Raw genomic sequence first — 21,327 nt, forward strand, 5'->3', positions numbered from 1 at the left:
CTGCCACCCCCGGAGTTACGGGGGGGAAGGGAACAGCTTTCCAAGAGGCGTAGCACCCGTTTCTCAGCGCGGCTGTCAACGAAGAGCCATCAGCGTGGCCGGTAACTGCTTTCTGGGTGCAAACCCCAAGGTTCGTGTGCTCCTACGGGCTTTCCTAGCTGAGATTTTCATCCTTCGGAGTGGCACCGATGTCTTGCCCGGTCCCAGCGCGGCGTCCGTGTTCCTCTTGCTGAAGCGGCCAACCTGGAAGAACCTCCTGCAGCCGTGGCCACCAGCCCTGGGGGTGCGGTGGCCCCTCTTTTGGTGACCACCAGAATTTTTCAGCTTTTCCGAACCTCGAGAGCGCTGAGGCCAGGCTGCCTGCTGGAATATTGCGTCATTGTAGGAAAGCACCTCATCCCTCTGTTGGTGTCACTAACGACGATCAACCCCGTCCAGCCGGGCTCTCGCACTGAATCACGAGCGCTAACTTTATGGTGGTTTTTACGGGGTGGTTTATGTCCCTGCTATGAGCGAGACGAGCGTTTGCCCATAAAGCCTCATATCCCGCTGCAGAGGGGAGTGAAAAAAGACCCGCGCTTAACCTCGCTGCCTTCGGACCATCGAACGCGCTGACCCCTGCAAGTGGTCACTCCGTGCCCCCAAGCAAAAGCTGATTACCTTTATTATCTCAGCCGAGACAGCCGCAGAAATTGTCGGCAGTCACGTTATTCCCTGTCCGTTCTTATAAAATATATCCAGCCCGGGTGTTTGACCTCCCGTTCGCTGCCGTAAAGGGCAGGGGAGGAGCACGTGCGGCAGTGGGATGGGACACCCTCGGAGGGGGGATGGGATGCCCTTGGAGAAGGGATGGGATGTTCTCAGAGACAGGATGGGATGCCCTTGGAGACGGGATGGGACGCCCTTAGAGACAGGATGGGATGCCCTTGGAGATGGGATGGGATGCCCTTAGAGGAGGGATGGGATACCCTTGGAGACGGGATGGGATACCCTTGGAGACGGGATGGGATGCCCTTAGAGGAGGGATGGGATACCCTTGGAGACGGGATGGGATACCCTTGGAGACGGGATGGGATGCCCTTGGAGACGGGATGGGATGCCCTTAGAGGAGGGATGGGATACCCTTGGAGACAGGATGGGATGCCCTTGGAGGAGGGATGGGATACCCTTGGAGAAGGGATGGGATGCCCTTGAAGATGGGATGGAGTGTCCTTGGAGACGGGATGCGATGCCCTTGGAGACGGGATGCAATGCTCTCAGAGACAGGATGGGATGCCCTCGGAGGAGACGTGCAGGGGCTGGGAGGGCTGCAGCACCCCCAGACCCGGAGCGGAGACACCCGGGCAGGGTGAGACAGAGCCAGACCCACAGCCTGGCTCTACGCCCCAGCTAATTAAGCCTTGATGGGAGTCACGACTTAATTAGCGCAGCTAAGGCACTGGGTAATGCATCTCGATTGCATCCGGGCATAAACCGGCACGTCCTCGTGGTGCTGGGGCTCGCCTTCCCACTAACTTCACAATCCCATTCCGCTCGGGCAGACACGCCCCTGGATTTTCAGGTTAAATTGGGCTTTTTTGGCTCTTTGGGCTGACGCCCCGCGCAGCGCGGCGATGCGAGCCTGCACCTTCTGCCTCAGCTACCACCACCTTTCAGGGAGACTTTCCCCGTCTTTCCCGGCGGGGAGTAGGGATTCAGCCGCGCTCCGCTTTGTATCTCGCTGCGATGGTTAATCGCCCTCCTTAGTAAAAACCGTTCTGCCGTATTTCTAGTTTGAATTCCTCCAACCCGTTAATTTTGTCTGCTGGATGAGCGAGCTGTGGGCTTTCTCGTGGAGATGCTTAATGGCCGCGGGCAGGTCAGTTCTCAAACCCCTCCTCGTTAGCCTCAGCACATCGGGGGGGGGGGGGTGGGGGGGGTGGTTCTCGCCGTTTTCAGGCTCACCGGAGGCTTTTGCACTGGTTTTCCTTATCCTCCCCACATTCCAGCCGGCCTGGCTCTGCTCCGGCTGCCCGCGGGTCTGCTCGGCGGCAAGGAGCCGCTCCGGGAGCTTCGTGGCGAATTCCCGTGCGACTGCGCAAGGGCGGCTCCGGCCGCGGGAGCGTTTCGCCGGAGCTGCGGCTGTTGGACGTCTTTCCCCCCGGTGTGTCCTGCGGGCAGGGGCGGCGTTGCGCCGTCAGTCTGTGGGCTACGCCAGCCGGCTTCTTTTGATGCGAAAAAGGGAAACGTTTGTTAAGTATTTTTACGTGCAAATCTTTTTACAGGCAACAATGTTTATTAAATATTTATTTGGAAATATTTATTTGGAAATACATGGAAATATTTATTAAATATTTCCCGTGTCGCTGTTCCTGCGGGAAGAGCTCTTCACGTGGCGCAGCTAGGACGCCTTTTCTTAAGGATCTTTTATTTTGCTGCGCCCCATCAAGCAGAAGGGTTTTGTGGACTGAATTTCTTTTTGAGGTTGAATTGCAGAATTTTCCAATTCTGAAGGTTGCTGTCACGCTCTCGGGCCGGCTCCAGGGAGAAAACAAACCCACAGCATCCCCCAGTCGGAGATGCGGGCAGCTGCCGGCCCGGGGCTGAGGGACAAGGACAGAGCCCGGCTCCCAGCCTGCATTTTGGGGACGGCACTCAGAAAGAAGGGAGGAGACGCGGTTTCATTCCTGTTTTTGCTGCGGGCAGCAAACGCAGAGCTGTACGGTTCCGCTTGCACAGCGGCGTGTAAAGAGCTTTATCTTAGAAACGCCACCAAGCTGCGGGTCTCCGCGCGATCCTCCCCCCGTTCTTCATTCTGCCTCCGAGGCTGCGATTTTCCTCCTTCCCCTTAAAAAATAACTCAGGTTATTTTTCCGTTCTTGGGCCTCTTGCCCATTTTGTGCCCTCCTTCTATCAAACGTAATGCGCCGCGTCGTCGGGGTCTCGCTGACATCTGGCAGCTGCTGGTCGGAAAGCACGCTCCTCGCCGGGCAGAGCATCCCCACCATCTCTGGCACCGCACGGTTTCGGTAAATTCAGTACATTGCGGTGTCTCCGTGGTGAGTGCCGAGAGCGCAGGCTGTGGTCCGGGGAGCTCAGTGCTCTGCTCTGGAGACCTGTACCCCCTCACTTGGCCGCAGCCGGTGGCCAAAATCTGTTCAAGGCATGGTCCAGCGTGTTCTGTGTCCCTCGGTCCTGTCCTGGCCCCGTCTGGGTCTGGGTCCATCCCCGGTGCTTGGTGGGGAGTGGCACATAGTGGCCGGAGGGCCGGTGGAGCACAGCGAACGGGGATGGGTTTGGTTTCCTGGAGCACAGGCTTGGTTTGGGGGCAGAGTCAGCAGTCGGGACATGAGGGTACAATCACAGAGTGGTTTGGGTGGGAAGGGACCTTGAAGATCATCTCATTCCACCCCCTGCCCTGGGCAGGGACACCTCCCCCCAGCCCAGGTCACTCCCAGCCCCGTCCAACCCGGCCTTGAACACCTCCAGGGATGGGGCACCACAGCTTCTCGGGGCACCCTGTGCCAGGGGCTCACCGCCCCCACAGCCAACAATTTCTTCCTCTGATCTCATCTCAGTCTCCCCTCTGTCAGTGTCAAACCGTTCCCCCTCGTCCCACGGCTCCCCTCCCTGACCCAGAGTCCCCCCCCAGCTCTCCTGGAGCCCCTTTAGGCACTGGAAGGGGCTCGGAGGTCTCCCCGGAGCCTTCTCTTCTCCAGGCTGACCCCCCCCACCTCTCCCAGCCTGTCCTCCCAGCAGAGGGGCTCCAGCCCTCCCAGCAGCTCTGGGGCCTCCTCTGGCCCCGCTCCACCAGCTCCATGTCTCTCCTGTGCTGAGGCCCCCGAGCTGGAGGCAGCACTGGGGGGGGTCTCCCCAGAGCAGAGCAGAGCGCAGCAGAGGGGCACAGTATCCCCCTCGCCCCGCTGGCCACGCTGCCGTCCCCCGTGGACACTTCTGGTCTGAGGGGAAGAGCTGTGCCCTCGGGCAGCCACTGCTCCCCCATCATTGCCGGGGCCTGTTTAAGACAAGCTGGGGACAAGTCCCATGAGCGCTTTCCTCACCTCTCCCCGTGTCCCACCGACATACATCCCTACCAACGTCCTGAAAGACGATTCGGTTCATCCCTTACGAGATGTGGGTGAGACCTGAAGCCCCTGCAGGTCAAAATTCAGAACAGAGCCCACAAAATACCTCCTCCTCTCCCTGACCCCCCATCCCCCAGCCACTGCCTGCGCTGGAGCCCACGAGCCACCGGGCCCATCTCCACCGGCATTTCATGTTCATTCATGGTCGCTTCAGAGCGTCTCAGGGTGCAGACACCCGGGGGGGTGTTTTCCGCGGGCTGTGCTCAGCACGGGCTTCGCCAAACGGTTCGTGTTGGACTCCGTGTTGGACAGGTACGTGGCAGTGTGGCGGTGGAGGACCCACAGCACGGCGGGTACGGGAGGTCCCCAGAGCCGAAGGTGGCTGGGGATGGGCAGGGTTCGGGAGGGAGGTCCCTGGTGGGACTTACTCGTCCCTGAGCCTCCTCCCGCGGCTGTGGCTTCACGCGCCCCTCCGGGGAGCGTCGCTGCACCGAGCAGGCGGTGGAGGAAACACCTCATCCATCTCCCGGCGTTGGCCAACCAGCAGGTACCACACCCAGCCCAACCAAGGGTGCCTCTGATATTAAAATGCTCAGAATTCTTTACTTCGCCAAAAGGCCACGCCGCAACGGACCCTTGGTCTGAACCGGGGCAGGCGCTTTTGTCCCCCACAGGCCAGATCCAGCCCGCAGGTGACCATGTTTGATCCTCTTGGCGTCAAAAGCCGCTCCTATCTTCCAGAGAAACCCAGTGCAGTGCTGTCACTGGTGCGGTGAAGGTGCTCGCAGGGTCCGAGGGGTTTCGGTGGGGCTGAGTCGCACTGTGGGTGGCGGTGGAGGCGTCACCGGCTCTGCAGGGCAGATCTGCGTCTGTCCTGAGGAAGGGGGGCGGCTCTTAGGACTGGCACTTTGGGAGGTAATTGGGAATTTTGGGTTCCAAACCCTCCTTGCCTTTTGTGGAATTCCCCATTGATATCTGAACCGGGATGCCCTTGGGCATTGCTCTCCAGACGGAGACAACCATCTCTCCTTCCGTGGTCCTTCAAGACCTGCACCAGTACGGAGCTTTTGTGACCTTCAGTCACCTCCCTCTTGCCATTGGCACGCGAGAAATAACGCATAGACCTCTTCAAACCGGCTTTGTGGCAGAAAGGTTGCGTGTGCGAGCTCACATCCTCCACTCACCAGCTCCATCCATCCCTCCATCCATCCCTCCATCCATCCATCCGTCCCTCCCTCCCTCCCTCCATCCATCCCTCCATCCGTCCCTCCATCCCTCCCTCCCTCCATCCATCCCTCCCTCCATCCATCCCTCCATCCCTCCCTCCATCCCTCCGTCCCTCCATCCCTCCATCCATCCTGGTCCCCCCTCCCCGCCGTCTCCCTGGCAACGCTGAGTGCACATCCTGGAAAACTTTATCCGAAATCTGCTCTGGGCAGCTCTCCAAATCCATGCTAACCTGATTAGGTGTCTCTGGGGCCCGGGCTGGCTAATCAAATTAGCCGGCACTAATGGCAGGGAGGACTTTGAGTGGGCAGAGAGCAGTAAAACACAGTGTATACTTAGTGATAATTATCCTTGCTTTTGTGTCATTGATTTATATGCCTTCTCCCCCCCCCTCACCCCCCCTTTTTGTTTTCATTGTCTTTAAACGCAGCTATTCGGAGGAAGGAGAATGGCTGGTATGACGAGGAGCACCCACTGGTCTTCCTTTTCTTGGGCTCGTCCGGAATAGGTGAGAGGGACGGAGAGGCGGGAGGGGAGAGGGCTCTCCCCCTGCCCGCAGCGCTTCGCCCAGCCTCCCCCTGCAATCCCGGTGAAAAACGCCGTCCTCCTCCTTCCAGCGGGTCACTGCGATCCCGCCGCCGCGCTCCGGCACCCCCGGCCACGTCCCGTGCCGGCACACCAACGGCCCCACGCTGAATTATCCCGGCTGCCCTCCGAGTCCCCAAAAGGGGCGGTTTTCCCAATAAAAAAGTGTTATTTTACCAGCCCGGGGCTTTCCGGCAGGAATGCCTCCCTGGGCAGGGTAAGAGTAGAAATTTGCCGCTTGCAAACCGCATCTCGGCTGGTCTTGCTCCCGCCGGCCGGGAATGCTTTGTAACGACGGGATTTTATCGACACCGATCGTACTCGTCCCCAAGCACAATAAAACGCAACGTGACAGCGGATCAGTTCAGGAAATGGACAAAAGGACTTTTACTCAAGGGAAAAATAAAACATTAAAAAAAAAAAAAAAAAAGCAAAACAGCTTTAAAGTAACCGAACTGTGACACGTGAAACAACCTCGGCGCTTCTCCCGCGGCCGCTGGCTCCCGTGGTGCGGGAAAGGCGCCGGTGCCGGAGGGGTTAAGGCAATGGGCTGCACTGGAGGACGGCTGCAGCAGGTCGCACCTTAACTCCAAAGGGAGTGCTCTAAAGCTGTATAAAACCAGTACGGAATGGGTTTGAGGTTTCGGTGCGCTGCTTACGGCGGGGCTGAAGGCTCAGTAGCGGAAATCATCAGCTCTCCAACTCCCCTGTGTTTCCGGGGGGGGTTTTTGGCTTCTTTTACAGCCGTAAAAATGAATATGGAAATAAGAAAGCGAAGCAGCGGAGAGTTTTATCGTAGCAAATGGATGTTTTATATAGGTCGTGATGTGACGGCAATCTGAAAGCCCAAATACGTGCAAACGAAAGTACCCGACGTGTCTGCAGTAGGTTTCAGCAGATGCCCACCGCAGTTGAGCACTTTAAAGACCCATTTGTGTATACGGCCGTACCCACAGTACCTGCGCACCCCCCCCACGTGCGTACGCGCTGGGATCCGCGCTACAGCACAGCTGGGACCGGAAGGAGACGCTGAATTTTGGCAGGGGGTTGGTTGATGAGCCGGAGCAGCCTTCCCGGCACGGCGGAGAATTCCCGTTTGGGGTTGTTTTTTTTTTTTTTTTTCAGCCTTTTTTGTGGTGATCTAATTCAGAGATCCCAAATCCTCCCACCAAGGCTGTCGTCACCGCCTGGGGCCGGGGCAGATGTGTCATACTCCAGTAAGGCAGTAAGCCTGTCCTTTTGGGGTTTGTTTGGTTTTTTTCAAGCTAGTTTGGTTTTTAAGACACCATTTTTTCACGTAGAACAGTTGTTTCCGGCATACCCGTCTGCCCGCTCCCTGCTCCGGCGTGCCAGAGTGTTCGTTTGCCCGATATAAAGTGGATACACGCGCGGTGCGGACGGCGGACGGGCTTCACGCGGGTGTTACCCCACGGAGCATCCTCCGGGGCGGCGACAGGCAGCGCCTCGCCTTCGCTGGTAACGCCGGCAGCCGAAATCTGCCACGTTTTCCCCCCCAATAAACCAAATAAGCCCAGCGGGCGGCAGCAGGGAAGCTCCGGCGTTGCGGGCTCCGGCCGAGCCGGGGATTTTTCCCACCCTGTTTAAGGAGGCTTTTCGCTGAAGGGACAGGTTGGGAGGACGGGATCCGGCATCTCCTGAGCCGCAGCGTGTGTTCGGCCCTGTCAGGTATAAATCGAAGAAAGAACGTCCCAATTCCCTGAAATCCTTTATCTGGAGAGTAAAAGGCGTCGCGCGTGAAACTGAGAACACTGAGAGTAAATGTAGCAGAAGAAGTGGACTCACCGCAGGTTTTTGTGGGAAAAACCAAATTAGAGATCTCTCTGCCCATGGTCTAAGAATCGGCTATTCGGAACGACGCAGCCGGGGCGGCGATGCCGCTCTCCTGCCCAAACCCTTCCCTGCTGCCCAGCGCCCTCGGCTGGGTGTCATCCCGGGCATCCCTCTTCCCACCACTGCCTTCGCAGAAAAAAACCTGCGTATGGGTTACGGGGGGGTGCCAGCCCCGGCGGCAGCACCGCTGACGGACGGACGGGCGGACGGACGGAGGGGGGACGAGCCTGCTTTAACACAAGTCTTTTCTTCTTTGGAACAGGTAAAACGGAGCTGGCCAAGCAGACGGCCAAATACATCCATAAGGATGTCAAAAAGGTAACGCCGCTTCCCGTCGCCGTTTGCCGTCCGGGTGCTCTCACTGACCGGGGGCGGGTTCGGTTCTTGGTGGGGGTCGTTGTTGGGCTTTGCCTGGCTGTGCCGCAGCAGGCGGAATTCATCCGTGGAAGAGAATCATGGAATCGCAGAAGGGATTGGGTGGGAAGGGACCTTGAAGATCCCTTTGGATCTTGAAGATTCCAATCCCTTTGGATCTTGAAGATCCCAACCCGCTGCCATGCTCAGGGCCACCTCCCCCCAGCCCGGGCTGCTCCCAGCCCCGTCCAACCCGGCCGTGATTATTCCGTTTCAGAGCTAACGGTTGGGATGTTTGGCAGCGCACAAGGAGCCCGGAGCTTTTCTGATCCCGGGTGATGCCGAGGGGCACCAAACCAAGACAGCGCTGCCATGAACTCCCAAGGGACGGAGGACAGCAGGAGGATCTGCCGCCTGTGCCACTCCGCTGTGAAGCGCTGGTGTTTGGGGGGGGGGGGGAGCTGGTAAGAGTTGAGGTCAGTTTAGGACAGATTTTAATCCAAAACAGTCACATTTCCCTGCAAAATATTGAAACGGGGCAGAGCGAGGTGTATGAAAGCGGGGTCTGAGCCCGGCAGCGTGCACACCGAGGAGCATCCCACCGGCGTCCCAGCAAACGGCCGGCAGAAGCCGAGCGGAGCCGGGCTCTGACCCGCTGCCAGCGCTCCTCTCCTCCCCTTCCAGCCTCTCCGGGAACAGGACGGTGACCGGTTTTCCTTTCTTAATCCATCGGTTCCTGAGAATTCCTGCACCCCCATAACCGTCCCTGCAGCTGGTGTCCCCCCCCCCCCGCCCCCGCCACCGCTCGTTACAGCACCGCCGGCCGAGCCCCTTCGTTAGCAGCGGAACGCCGCTTTGTGCCCATTGCGGCACCCACACAACGTGCGGCGTTCAGCTGATTTCTCCGTCCTGTTTTTGGGCGGGCGCAGAGCGGCTCCGGTGCGGGAGTCGGGGATGGAGAGACGCTCGAGACGCGGGAGACGGGATTTATTGCTTCTGGAAGGCAATTACGGAAGGATGAGGGAAAGAAACCAGAACAGCCTTTTTTTTTTTTTTTATAGCGCTGTTTTTACTTTTGATCTTCCCTCTGCCCATCGCCGGGGGGTGGTCCTGGGCAACTGGCCCGAGGTGGTCCTGCTGGAGCCGGGGGCTTGGACCAGATGACTTCCGGGGGTCCCTGTGCCCGCGGCCGTTCCGCGATTCCGTGTGTCATTTCATCTCGTGTCCCTTCGCCGCCGGAGGACGGTGGGGCAGAGGACTGACTCTCGTGTGGGCGCATGGGGCAGCTCTGCTGGATTTCCCTCCTTCTCCCGGCTCCGTCCCCTGTCCTCGGGAGCGGGGCACATCCCGAGGGCGGGCAGAGGCTTAGACAGGGATTGGGGAGCTTTAAACCCTCGGTGTTTTAAAATCTTAAGACGCCCCAGAACTGCCCCCTTGCTAAGCCACCACCGCCTGGAAGTAATTCTCACCCCCCTTCGCTCAAAGCCGCCAAGTGGATAAGGAACTGAACCCCACCGACGGCTCCTGCGCTTCGCGTCCCCGACGATCCGGCGCTGAGAAGCGGAGCGTGAAATCAAAGCCGCCGTCTCCCCCCCGTCCGCACGGGCGCCGCGCTGCGAGTGACGCGGCCAGGGACACGTAAAACGCATTTTGAGAGTTTTATTTACCCTTCTGACGATGTACAGTGTTGGTAGTGAGGGATGCCAGAAAAAAAAAAAAAAAAAATCCGTTCACAGCAGAGGGTGTCACAGTGACAGCAGCGCCCAGGCGGGAGCGCAAGGCGCCGGTAAATCCAGTTACGTTTGTACAATTTGAATATACCGCTAACGCAGACGGGGACCTTCTCGGGGTCACCTTAACGCAGCAGAAGCCCTTTCTCAGCGCCCACACTCAGACCTCAGCATTCCGGTGCCTGAAGGGGCTCCAGGAGAGCTGGAGAGGGACTTCTTACAGGGGCATGTAGAGATAGGACGAGGGGGAATGGCTTCAGACTGGAAGAGGGCAGATTGAGATGAGATCTGAGGAAGAAGTTCTTGACTGCAGGTGGTGAGCCCCTGGCGCAGGGTGCCCCGAGGAGCTGTGGCTGCCCCATCCCTGGAGGTGTTCAAGGCCGGGTTGGACGGGGCTGGGAGCGACCTGGGCTGGGGGGAGGTGGCCCTGCCCAGGGCAGGGGTTGGAACTCGATGATCTTCAATGTCCCTTCCCACCCAAACCCTTCTGTGATTCCATGATCCCCATGTGCTGTGTAGACGTGTCCGGGTGAGATGCGCACACAGCCATTGTCCCTCTGCACAGTACCTGCTCTCCGTCCCGCTCGGAGCATCCTCCCGCCTCCCTTCGCGCCTCCCAGGGGCTCTCTGGCTCTCGCTGGGGGACAGTACCCAGTACCCGTGGTGGCACGTTTGGAACCAGCCCCTGAGGGTCTCTGGCCTGCCCAGTCCTGCTGGGCGGCGCAGGCTCGGGGGGCTGACATGTCCGGGGAGTGCCCACCTGGGGGGGGTTCAGGCTCACCGCCTTCTCGGGCAGTTGGGACTACATGGTCACTGCAGGTCCCTTCCAACCGAAACACTCCATCTTTTCTTTTCTTTTCTTCTCTTTCTTTTCTTTTCTTTTCTTTCTTCTTCTCTTTCTTTTCTTTTCTTTTCTTTTCTTTCTTCTTTTTCTTCTTTTCTTCTCTTTCTTTTCTCTCTTTTCTTTTCTTCTTTTCTTTTTCTCTCTTTTCTTTTCTTTTTTTCTTTTTCTTTTTTTCTTTTATTATTTTTTCTTTTTATTATTTTTTCTTTTCTTTTTCTTTTTTCTTTTTTTCTTTTTTCTTTCTTTCTCTTTCTTTCTTCTTTCTTCTCTTCTCTTCTCTTCTCTTCTCTTCTTTCTCTTCTCTTTCTCTTCTCTCTTCTCTTCTCTTCTCTCTTCTTCTCTTCTCTTCTTCTCTTCTCTTCTCTTCTTCTTCTCTTCTCTTCTCTCTCTTCTTCTCTTCTCTTCTCTTCTCTTCTCTTCTCTCTTCTCTTCTCTTCTCTTCTCTTCTCTATCTCTTCTCTTCCTCTTCTCTTCCTCTTCTCTTCTCTTCCCTTCCCTTCCTTCTCCTTCTCTTCTCCCTTCCCTTCCCTTCCCTTCCCTTCCCTTCCCTTCCCTTCCCTTCCCTTCCCTTCCCTTCCCTTCCCTTCCCTTCCCTTCCCTTCCCTTCCCTTCCCTTCCCTTCCCTTCCCTTCCCTTCCCTTCCCTTCCCTTCCCTTCCCTTCCCTTCCCTTCCCTTCCCCTTCCCTTCCCTTCCCTTCCCTTCCCTTCCCTTCCCTTCCCTTCCCTTCCCTTCCCTTCCCTTCCTTCCCTTCCCTTCCCTTCCCCTTCCCTTCCCTTCCCTTCCCTTCCCTTCCCTTCCCTTCCCTTCCCCTTCCCCTTCCCTTCCCTTCCCTTCCCTTCCCTTCCCTTCCCTTCCTTCCCCTTCCCTTCCCTTCCCTTCCCTTCCCTTCCCTTCCCTTCCCTTCCCTTCCCTTCCCTTCCCTTCCCTTCCCTTCCCTTCCCTTCCCTTCCCTTCCCTCCCCTCCCTCCCCTCCCCTCCCCTTCCCTTCCCTTCCCTTCCCTTCCCTTCCCTTCCCTTCCCTTCCCTTCCCTTCCCTTCCCCTCCCCTCCCCTCCCCTCTCGTAGGCACTAGCTGAGAGCTGCAAGCCCGAGAAATTCGGTGTCTGCAGTGAATCATCAGTTTTTCAGCTGCAAAGGGGAGCTCGGGTGGCAGCTGTAAATTCTCCAGCAGTATCGCCTCTTTGTGCCGATCCCCCACGACGCCAGTTCACCTCCCCTTTATGGCTTTGCTTTGGATTTTATCTTTACAGAGGGGCGTCACGTTCTTCCTGTGATTTATTTCTGAAAAGCTGAACCGCAGTAATGCCCATTTTACCTCGCAAATTGCGAGCTGCCGTTCCAGTCCCATCTGTGCGGCTCGGGCTCTCCCGGAGAACCCCCAGTCATCTTCCCCCGAATGACCCGCAGCGTTTCGTGGTGGACGCGGCCGCTGCGGTGCCGGCGGTCCTCGGGAAGGGCCGAGCGTTGTGTGCCGCCGGCCGCCCGCCCGGCTCTGGGGGAGCCGTCTGGGTGCAGCGAAGCTTTGAGCACATTAATCGAATATCGGGTTAAGAATGTCTTTCTCTTGCAGGGTTTCATCAGACTGGACATGTCGGAGTTCCAGGAGAGGCACGAGGTGAGGAAATGGGCTGTCTCCGCTCCCAAAGGCTGCGGCTTTGAGGTTAATGGGTAATTTAACCAAATCCTGCCAGTGCCCTCATTCCCCCGCGTTCGGTCCCTGTCCTGGGCGGTGCTGAGCATCGTTCCCTTGCTGCCGCTGAAGGCAACAAGCGTCTCCCATCTCGCCCTGGCAGCGGCATCCAGCGCCTGCCCGAATTCCTTCCGCCTTCTCCGGAAAATGGACAGTTGGGTCTGTCAGAGAGCAGCGGCTCCGGGCTGCACGGTAAACAGCAATATGGGAAATGCCAGCCGAAAAAGCAATTTGGCTTAAAAATACAAATTAGGACAGGACCAACAGGATGGCCAACAGGGTGCCCACAAGCCAGCGATGTGCCCTGGTGGCCAAGAAGGCCAATGGCATCCTGGGGGGCATCAAGCAGAGCGTGGCCAGCAGGTGGAGGGAGGTCATCCTCCCCCTCTGCTCTGCCCCGGGGAGGCCACATCTGGAGCACTGTGCCCAGTTCGGGGCTCCCCGGGTCAGGAAGGACAGGGAAGTGCTGGAGAGGGCCCAGCAAAGGGCTGCGGAGATGAGGAGGGGACTGGAGCATCTCTCTGCTGAGGAGGGGCTGAGGGCCGTGGGGCTGTTCAGTCTGGAGAGGAGAAGGCTGAGGGGGATCTCCTCAACGCTGATAAATCCTTCAAGGGCGGGTGCCGGGGGATGGGAATGGTCTTTGTTCAGTGGTGCCCAGTGACAGGACAAGAGGGAACGGGCACAAACGTGACCATGGGCAGTTCCATCTGAACCTGAGGAGGGACTTCTCTCCTGTGCGGGCGGCAGAGCACTGGCACAGCTGCCCAGAGAGGGGGGGAGTCTCCCCCTCGGGAGCCATTCCAAACCCACCTGGAGGTGTCCTGTGCCACTGCTGGAGGTGCCCCTGCTCTGGCGGGGGTGGCACTGGAGGGGCTCCAGAGGGCCCTTCCCACCCTGACCACTCTGGGAGGCTGTGGTGGTGCAGAGCCCCATCCTGGTGCCACAGGAGAGGTGGGACAACTCAGCAGTGTCACCCCCAGAGCTGGGGGGGGGGGGCTAAATCCCTTTGGAGGGCTCTGTCTCCCCAAAAAGCAGCAAGGTCCTGGCTGAGAGCGTTCATAATATTTTTCTTTTAATGGCCTTGTGTTTTTAATTGATGCCATCGGTGAGGTGCTCCCAAAAAAAGCAGAAAGCGTGGGATGAGGTATCATAGAATCATAGAATCGCTGAGGTTGGAAGGGACCTTTAAGATCATCACATCCAACCATTAACCGGCCCTGACAAAGCCACTTGTCCCGTGCGGGATCTGAGGTTCGTCCCCGTAAACATCGGAGCTGCTGCGCTGCTTTGGGGAGACGGGGAAGAAGGAGGAGGAGGAGGAGGAGGCGCTGGCTGGGACCTGGGGGAGACGGGGTCTTGAAGGTCTTGAAGGTCTTGAAGAGGATGAGGAAGGTGCTGGGGAGGAGCTCAGAGGGGCGGCTGCAGGATGGGAGTACCGTTGGGGGTTTTTTTGGCATTTCTTGCCGCCGAAGGGCTGCGGGCAGACCCTCGCGCTCGGCGTGCCGGGCTGTGACAAGGGCTGTGACAAGGTGTTGCCAGTCTGGGTCTCGAGGCAGCGGCAGCTTCAGCATCGTCCTCGGGAGCTGCAGAACCCCCGGATGGGCCGGGGCTACGAAAGGTCCAGAAAATGTGTTATTTTATCGGAAGCAGAGAAGTGAAGGGGTGCGGGAGGAGAAAGACGTGCTGGCGGCTGTCCCAAGAGATGGGTTGCGGTGGGGTCCTACAGCGTGGGAGTGAAAAACAGATAAAAATAAAGCCGTGTTGATGATTCGGTACAGAGAGAGGAGTTAGGAGTAGCAGTATAAACGTAAGATATAAAACACCGCGCCCTGACAAAGACAAGAGGCAGAGCAAAGGGAAGGAATCAAGTAGAGAATCCCGGCGAGAGCAATATAGATTTCTCAAGTAAACGAGGATCGGGAGGTCAGCCCGGGAGACGGCATCCTTGGAAGGAGCCTGGGGAGCCTCACGCAGCCCCGAGCGCTGCCGAACGAACGCAAGGAATTAGCTGCCGTGGGCTGATCTCTGCGCTCGTGTTCCCGAGCCAGCGGGACCCCCCTCGCCTCCCTACGGTGGCCGTGGGAGCAGCGGTGCTCGGGGAGGGGCCATCGCAGCTCTGCCCGGGCACCCGATCCTATTGCTCCGCACAAGGAGCCATTTGAATGGGAGAATCATGGAATTACAGGGTGGTTTGGGTGGGAAGGGACCTTGAAGATCGAGTCCCACCCCCTGCCCCGGGCAGGGCCACCTCCCCCCAGCCCAGGTTGCCCCAAGCCCCGTCCAACCCGGCCTTGAACACCTCCAGGGATGGGGCAGCCACAGCTCCTCGGGGCACCCCGCGCCAGGGGCTCACCGCCCCCACAGGAGAGAATTTCTTTCTCAGATCTCATCCAAATCTACTTTCTTCCAGTTTGAAGCCATTCCCCCTCGTCCCACGGCTCCCCTCCCTGACCCAGAGTCCCCCCCCAGCTCTCCCGGAGCCCCTTTAGGCACTGGAAGGGGCTCGGAGGTCTCCCTGGAGCCTTCTCTTCTCCAGGCTGACCCCCCCACCTCTCCCAGCCTGTCCTCCCAGCAGAGGGGCTCCAGCCCTCCCAGCAGCTCCGGGGCCTCCTCTGGCCCCGCTCCACCAGCTCCATGTCTCTCCTGCGCTGCAGAAGTTGGGTGCTCATCGGCACAGGCGGCTTTTGTCATTCACCCACGCTGAGACCATGACAGACTCAGCTCGGCTGCTTCCTTGTCCTGGGTTAAGGAGAGGAAATGTCTTTGTTTTATGAGGATTTGGGATTTTGCTCCACGAATTCCTTCTGCTTCCCATACGACCAGCCGGCCGCTGACTCTGCATGTCCAGCGTCCCGGAGATCCACAGAGAATTAACAAACTGACGATGTTATTCTTTTCAACTTTTATACACCTAAAGGCGCTCCCACAGACCCCGGTCGCTTGAAAACGCTCCAAGCTGTACGTCAAAAAGCGCTTGTCATTTTTACCGAAACGTTTTTATTGTCAAAAATATTCTTCTAAATAGTCTTCTAAATTTTTAAACCGCATTTAGAAAATCTTGATGTCAAGTAGCGAAGTGGGTTATTGACACAGGAAAAATGCTTCCCTCGTGGCCCCTTCCCAAGCTTCGCTTCCCCGCCGGAGCCACCCGCCACTCACAATTCTTTGAATTCTTGCTCTCAGAAAGGCTGAAGGAGATGGAAATAGGTCTCGGAGAGCTGAGACGGGTCGCTCGGGCACTCCTTAGAAAAGCGGCGGTGGTGCCCGTCCGCCTGCCCGGGGCAGCGCCTGCGGACTCCGCCGGTTAAAGCTGTGGGACAGCTCATTGCTCAGCAGCCGCCCAGCTGCGTTTTGCCAAATTGCTGCTGATTGAGCTGATTTTGGGGTGCGGTAGACATCACAAGGATGATAGGACTGGATTTTTCAGCAGCGAAGCGTCCTGGCCGCCTGCTGAGCTGCTCGGTACCAAGAGGGCTCCGTTCCCCACGAGTCAGCGTTCACATCTCCTCTTGCCTCCTCCTAGGTCGCCAAGTTTATCGGCTCTCCGCCGGGCTACGTGGGCCACGAGGAGGGCGGGCAGCTCACCAAAAAGCTGAGGCAGTGCCCCAATGCAGTGGTGCTCTTTGACGAGGTTGACAAAGCCCACCCAGACGTCCTCACCATCATGCTGCAGTTGTTCGATGAGGTAAAGCCGCGTTTCGGGGTCAGAGCTTGCCCAGGGGCCCTTTGGAAGGTGACTGAGCGGTGCTAGGGACATCGGCTGCAGGAGATGTCCCAGAGCGGAGCTGAAATGCTCCAGATCAAGAGTCCCTTCCAAAAATACGCCACCCAACCAGTCAGCCTCTTCTCCGTTTTGATGTCAGGAAACAGGGTGATGCTGAGGTCTCCTGCTGGAATAAATGACATCGTACTTGGCCTGGACAGGCTGGAGAGTTGGGCGGAGAGGAACCCAATGAAATTCAACCAGGGCAAGTGTGGGGCACTGCGCCCGGGGAGGAACAACGTGCTGACGCTGCTCGTGTCGCTGGCTGTTGTTGCAGGGCAGACTGACGGATGGGAAGGGGAAGACCATTGACTGCAAAGATGCCATCTTTATCATGACCTCCAACGTGGCGAGCGACGAGATCGCCCAGCACGCTCTGCAGCTCCGGCAAGAGGCCCTGGAGATGAGCAAGAACAGGATCGCAGAGAACTTAGGTACTGGTCTTCCAATGTCTTACTCCAAATCCCAAAAGCATCTGCCTCCTTCCTGACCCGGCCGCTCCCTCTCGTTCCACTGGACACCAGCTCAGCCGTCCCTCTGCCAGGGGGAGCACCAGACCCTTCGGTGCCTCTGGGCTCTCGCCCCCATGGCCACCCCTGCGCTGACGTGTCCTCCCGGCCCCACGGCTGTGGGGAAGCCTCGGGGGGGCTCCTCTGCCGGAGGGGAAAGCGCTGCCGGGTCTTTGTGTGCGCGTGTGCCTGGGAAGTCGTGCCGCCGCCTCCTAGGGTGACCTGTGGCTGAGAAGTCCCACAGCCCCAGTCTCCCTCCCTGGTACCTCCTGGTCTGAGAGCCTCGCTCTTCGAGGTCACCTCCTCGAGCTCTGTCTTTGGAGACAGGTTTATATCGCTGGAGCCTCTCTGCTGGGAGGACAGGCGGGGAGAGGTGGGGGGGTCAGCCTGGAGAAGAGAAGGCTCCGCGGAGACCTCCGAGCCCCTTCCAGTGCCTAAAGGGGCTCCAGGAGATCTGGGGGGGGACTCTGGGTCAGGGAGGGGAGCCGTGGGATGAGGGGGAACGGTTTGACACTGACAGAGGGGAGATTGAGAGGAGATGTGAGGAAGAACTTGTGGGCTGTGCGGGCAGTGAGCCCCTGGCGCAGGGTGCCCCGAGGAGCTGTGGCTGCCCCATCCCTGGAGGTGTTCAAGGCCAGGTTGGACGGGGCTGGGAGCGACCTGGGCTGGGGGGAGGGGGCCCTGCCCAGCGCAGGGAGGTGGACTAAATGATCTTCAAGGTCCCTTCCAACCTAAACCATTCTGTGATACTATGAATTTCATTTCTCCTTGGAACGGGGGCCCTGGACCCGCACATCAGGGTCCTGCAGAAAATTTTCCAAAAACGTGAATCCGGTAATGAAAGGAGAATTGAGCAGGGCAGGGGCAGCCTCTGAGATCTGAACTAAACTCCACTGAAGGCAGCACAGTCCCAGTTTATGTGCCTCCACCGGGCAGCTGGTGGTAACTGGTGGCACCAGGAAGCCCCAGTGCTGGTAGGTCTGTGCTGTGCCCAGGAGGGATGGACAGACAGACGGAGAGACGGCCATGCCTGCACCAGGGGACGTCTCCTCTGGCTCTGTAGAATCCTAGAATCATAAAATTATCTGGGTTGGAAGAGACCCTTGGGATCATCGAGTCCAACCACCTACCCTACTCTACAAAGTTCTCCCCTACACCATATCCCCCAACACCACATCTAAACGTCTCTTAAACTCATCCGGGGATGGTGACTCCACCACCTCCCTGGGCAGTCTATTCCAATGCCCAACCACCCTTTCTGGGAAAAATTCTTTCCTAATGTTCAGTCTAAACCTACCCTGTTGGAGCTTGAAGCCATTCCCTCTTGTTCTGCCATTAATGGCCTGTGAGAAGAGACCAGCACCAACCTCTCTACAGTGTCCTTTCAAGTAGTTGTAGAGAGTGATGAGGTCTCCCCTCAGCCTCCTCCTCCTCCAAAAGGCGCTGCGGTTTGTGCGCACAGACGCTGCCACGGGGACGCACCGTCTGGGCCGTGGGCTGCTCCGCCTGCGGGTCACCGGGCAGCTGCGAGCGGCGGCTCCATCCCTCCATTCCTCACCGGTCCCAAAAATCTCATCAGTTGGGGTTTTTTTTTAAGACCCTTTTATGGTCTTAAATGTCTGGACATACATCTTCCGTAGGGTACCTGGCAGCTGTGGCGCGCGGCGTGCCCGGGAGCCACAGCATCGCCTCCCTGGGAGCAGGAAAAATCGCTGGGTTTTGGCGTTAAATATATTTTCCAGCTTCTTTCTCGCTGTCTCTTCCTTTTTTATTTCGAGAAGTGGATGGCACAGCTGGCTTAATTCAGAATCTTTAAACCTCGATCAAGCTAGGTAAAGGACACAGCACGCCGGCAACTGAACTTTCAAGAATAACATTTTGAAATGCCAAACGCTTTCCTGCGAAATGAGGAAAGCATTGAATTTTAATTTCTAGACCTGCACGGCAAGGCGGCTGCGGTGAGCGTCGCCGGAAAAGGCGCTGCGGCTCGGGAGCCGGCCCTCCAGTGAGTTTCGTGGAGCTCCTCGCAATTTACTCAGCTCTTTGCCTCGGAGATCCTCCTGGGGACCGGGAGGGCAGCGTCGGTGCCGGGCTGGGCAGATAAATGGACAGGTGGAGGGAGGGAGGGAGCCGCTTCCGCGGCGTCTCTGCGGCCGCGGGGGGAAAGCGGGGGATAGCGCAGGCGGCAAACGCGGATACCGGGGGCAGCTCGGGCTCTTCTGCCTCCTGCAGCTCGGCTCTCCCAGAAGGAGCCCGTGACTTGTGCAGAAACCCGGTGGTGTCCTTTGGCAGAAAACAGAAAAGTGAAACGGGCCAAATCCGTACAACCGAAGACGCGCACCCACTGCGCCGATAACACCGGGCGGCCGCGCTGCGCCGTCCCTCTCCCCCGCGCTGCCCAGCGAGCTCCCCGCCAAACACCGGTGTCCTCGCGTCGGCCACAGGGGGGGGAAGGAGAAGACGGTGATTTTGGAGCACACGGCACTGCTTGGCTGCGTGCCGGCACCGGTGTTGGTCCTGCAGAGCCCGACAGCCCCTTCTGCCGCGGCTGCGGGTGCGATGGTGCCAAGCCGGGGAGGGCACCAGCACCCAGTGTAGGTCTTTCTCCACCGCCCTGCACGTCAGGATCCGACCCCGGAGCGCCTTGGCTGCGAGGGATCTGATTCCTGTTCAATATATCCATCAATGACATGGATGAAGGGATGGAGTGTCCCATCAGCACGTTTGCTGATGACACAAAACTGGGAGGGGTGGCTGACACACCAGAAGGCTGTGCCGCCATCCAGCGTGACCTGGACAGGCTGGAGAGTTGGGTGAAGAGGAACCCAATGGAGTTCAACAGGGGCAAGTGTGGGGCACTGCACCTGGGGAGGAACAACCCCACGCAGCAGTAGAGGTTGGGGGCTGACCTGCTGGAGAGCAGCTCTGTGAAAGGGACCGGGGAGTCCTGGGGGACAACAGGGTGCCCACGAGCCAGCGATGTGCCCTGGTGGCCAAGAAGGCCAATGGCATCCTGGGGGGCATCAAGCAGAGCGTGGCCAGCAGGTGGAGGGAGGTCATCCTCCCCCTCTGCTCTGCCCCGGGGAGGCCACATCTGGAGCACTGTGCCCAGTTCGGGGCTCCCCGGGTCAGGAAGGACAGGGAACTGCTGGAGAGGGTCCAGCAAAGGGCTGCGGAGATGAGGAGGGGACTGGAGCATCTCTGTGCTGAGGAGAGGCTGAGGGCCGTGGGGCTGTTCAGTCTGGAGAGGAGAAGGCTGAGGGGGGATCTCCTCAACGCTGATAAATCCTTCAAGGGCGGGTGCCGGGGGATGGGAATGGTCTTTGTTCAGTGGTGCCCAGTGACAGGACAAGAGGGAACGGGCACAAACTGGAGCACAGGAAGTCCCATCCCAACCTGAGGAGGGACTTCTCTCCTGTGGGGGCGGCAGAGCACTGGCACAGCTGCCCAGAGAGGGGGGGAGTCTCCCCCTCTGGAGCCACTCCAAACCCGCCTGGAGGTGTCCTGTGCCACTGCTGGAGGTGCCCCTGCTCTGGCGGGGGGTGGCACTGGGGGGGCTCCAGAGGGCCCTTCCCACCCTGACCACTCTGGGAGGCTGTGATCTCCCTCTGAGCATCCTCGCGTTAAAACAGCGCGTGGAGGCAAAGGCGTGAGGGGCGGAGGAAGAAACGAGGCGGTAAAGGCAAAGAGGAGAGTGCGGGTGGGCGGCAGACGGGGAGACCCCCCGTGGGGCCGGGCAAACAGCCGGACCCCGGCTCCGCCTGCGGTCAGCCCAGGGAAGTTGACTCCGGCCGGAGCTGTGCCGCCAACAGGCTCCGAGGTGGGCTTTGCTCCCGGCCGAAGGCACCGCGGACCCGTCCTGCGGCCGGCGGGAGAGCAGCCCACGTCACCCACGTCACCCACTGACCCCTCCTCTCCTCCCCTCTTCCAGAGGACGTCCAGGGCACCGAAAAGATAACCATCTCCAGGCAGTTCAAGGAGAAGGTGATTCGCCCCATCCTGAAGGTACGGATGATGGGGGTTTTTTCGTGTTTAGTGTTTGAGGTATCCTCAGCTTTGGTCGTTTGAGGCAATATCCACCGTACTCCTCACCAGCTGTCCCCCGGCTGGGAGGGAGAGAAGTGACATCGCCTCGTTGTTTTTTAATTTTCAGCCGCTAAGAAGTAAGGTCAGAGCTCAGCAGAAATGAAGAAGGGCTTCTTCTCCACCCCTGGGCTCTTGCACGAGAGCGGCCGCGCGGGGCGAGAGGGGGACGTGGGGCGGGAAGGGCCGCGGTGGGATTTTGGGGGTTCTCTGCTCTCCCGGGGTCAGGGGGAGAGCGTGACGAGGAGGCGGAGGGCGGGGGGGGGGGGTGAGGTGGGGGGTCCAGAGGGGTCTTGAGAACCCACCGGGAACCTCCGCGCTCAGCGCTGCCGCAGAGGGGCCGGGAGAGCCTGAGCGCAGCCACACCTCCCCATGACACCGAGTTTCTTTAAGATGTTTCTGAAGCCCTTCGGGGCGCTGCTCGCCCGGAATTGGAGAATTCACGCCCAGAATTCGTCCTCCCGGCGGGAGGCTCAGATCGGAGCCTCAGAACCGGGAGAGCCGGAGGGCAGCGAGGGGTGTTACTGGAAGAGACTGGGGCAGGAGCGGTCGGCAGAAGAGGCTGGGGCTGGGCTTCCCCCGCGGGAGAAGTCCCTTTCTGGTTCCTCCTGCCGTCTCCAGAGGAAT

General features: G+C 58.7%; 1 protein-coding gene across 1 annotated transcript in view; it reads left to right on the forward strand.

Moving 5' to 3' along the window:
* Window positions 1-21,327, forward strand: part of CLPB (ClpB family mitochondrial disaggregase) — a 96,620-nt gene that overhangs the window by 73,405 nt on the left and 1,888 nt on the right. Inside the window, exons 8-13 of the mRNA XM_082482009.1 lie at window positions 5,722-5,799; window positions 7,990-8,045; window positions 12,226-12,270; window positions 15,869-16,030; window positions 16,386-16,542; window positions 20,549-20,622. Coding sequence (XP_082338135.1) covers window positions 5,722-5,799; window positions 7,990-8,045; window positions 12,226-12,270; window positions 15,869-16,030; window positions 16,386-16,542; window positions 20,549-20,622 — 572 coding nt within the window. The remainder of the gene's footprint in view (window positions 1-5,721; window positions 5,800-7,989; window positions 8,046-12,225; window positions 12,271-15,868; window positions 16,031-16,385; window positions 16,543-20,548; window positions 20,623-21,327) is intronic.

Source organism: Vanellus vanellus (genome assembly GCF_965231255.1).
Source record: "Vanellus vanellus genome assembly, chromosome: 1".
NCBI classification, from domain to species: domain Eukaryota; kingdom Metazoa; phylum Chordata; class Aves; order Charadriiformes; family Charadriidae; genus Vanellus; species Vanellus vanellus.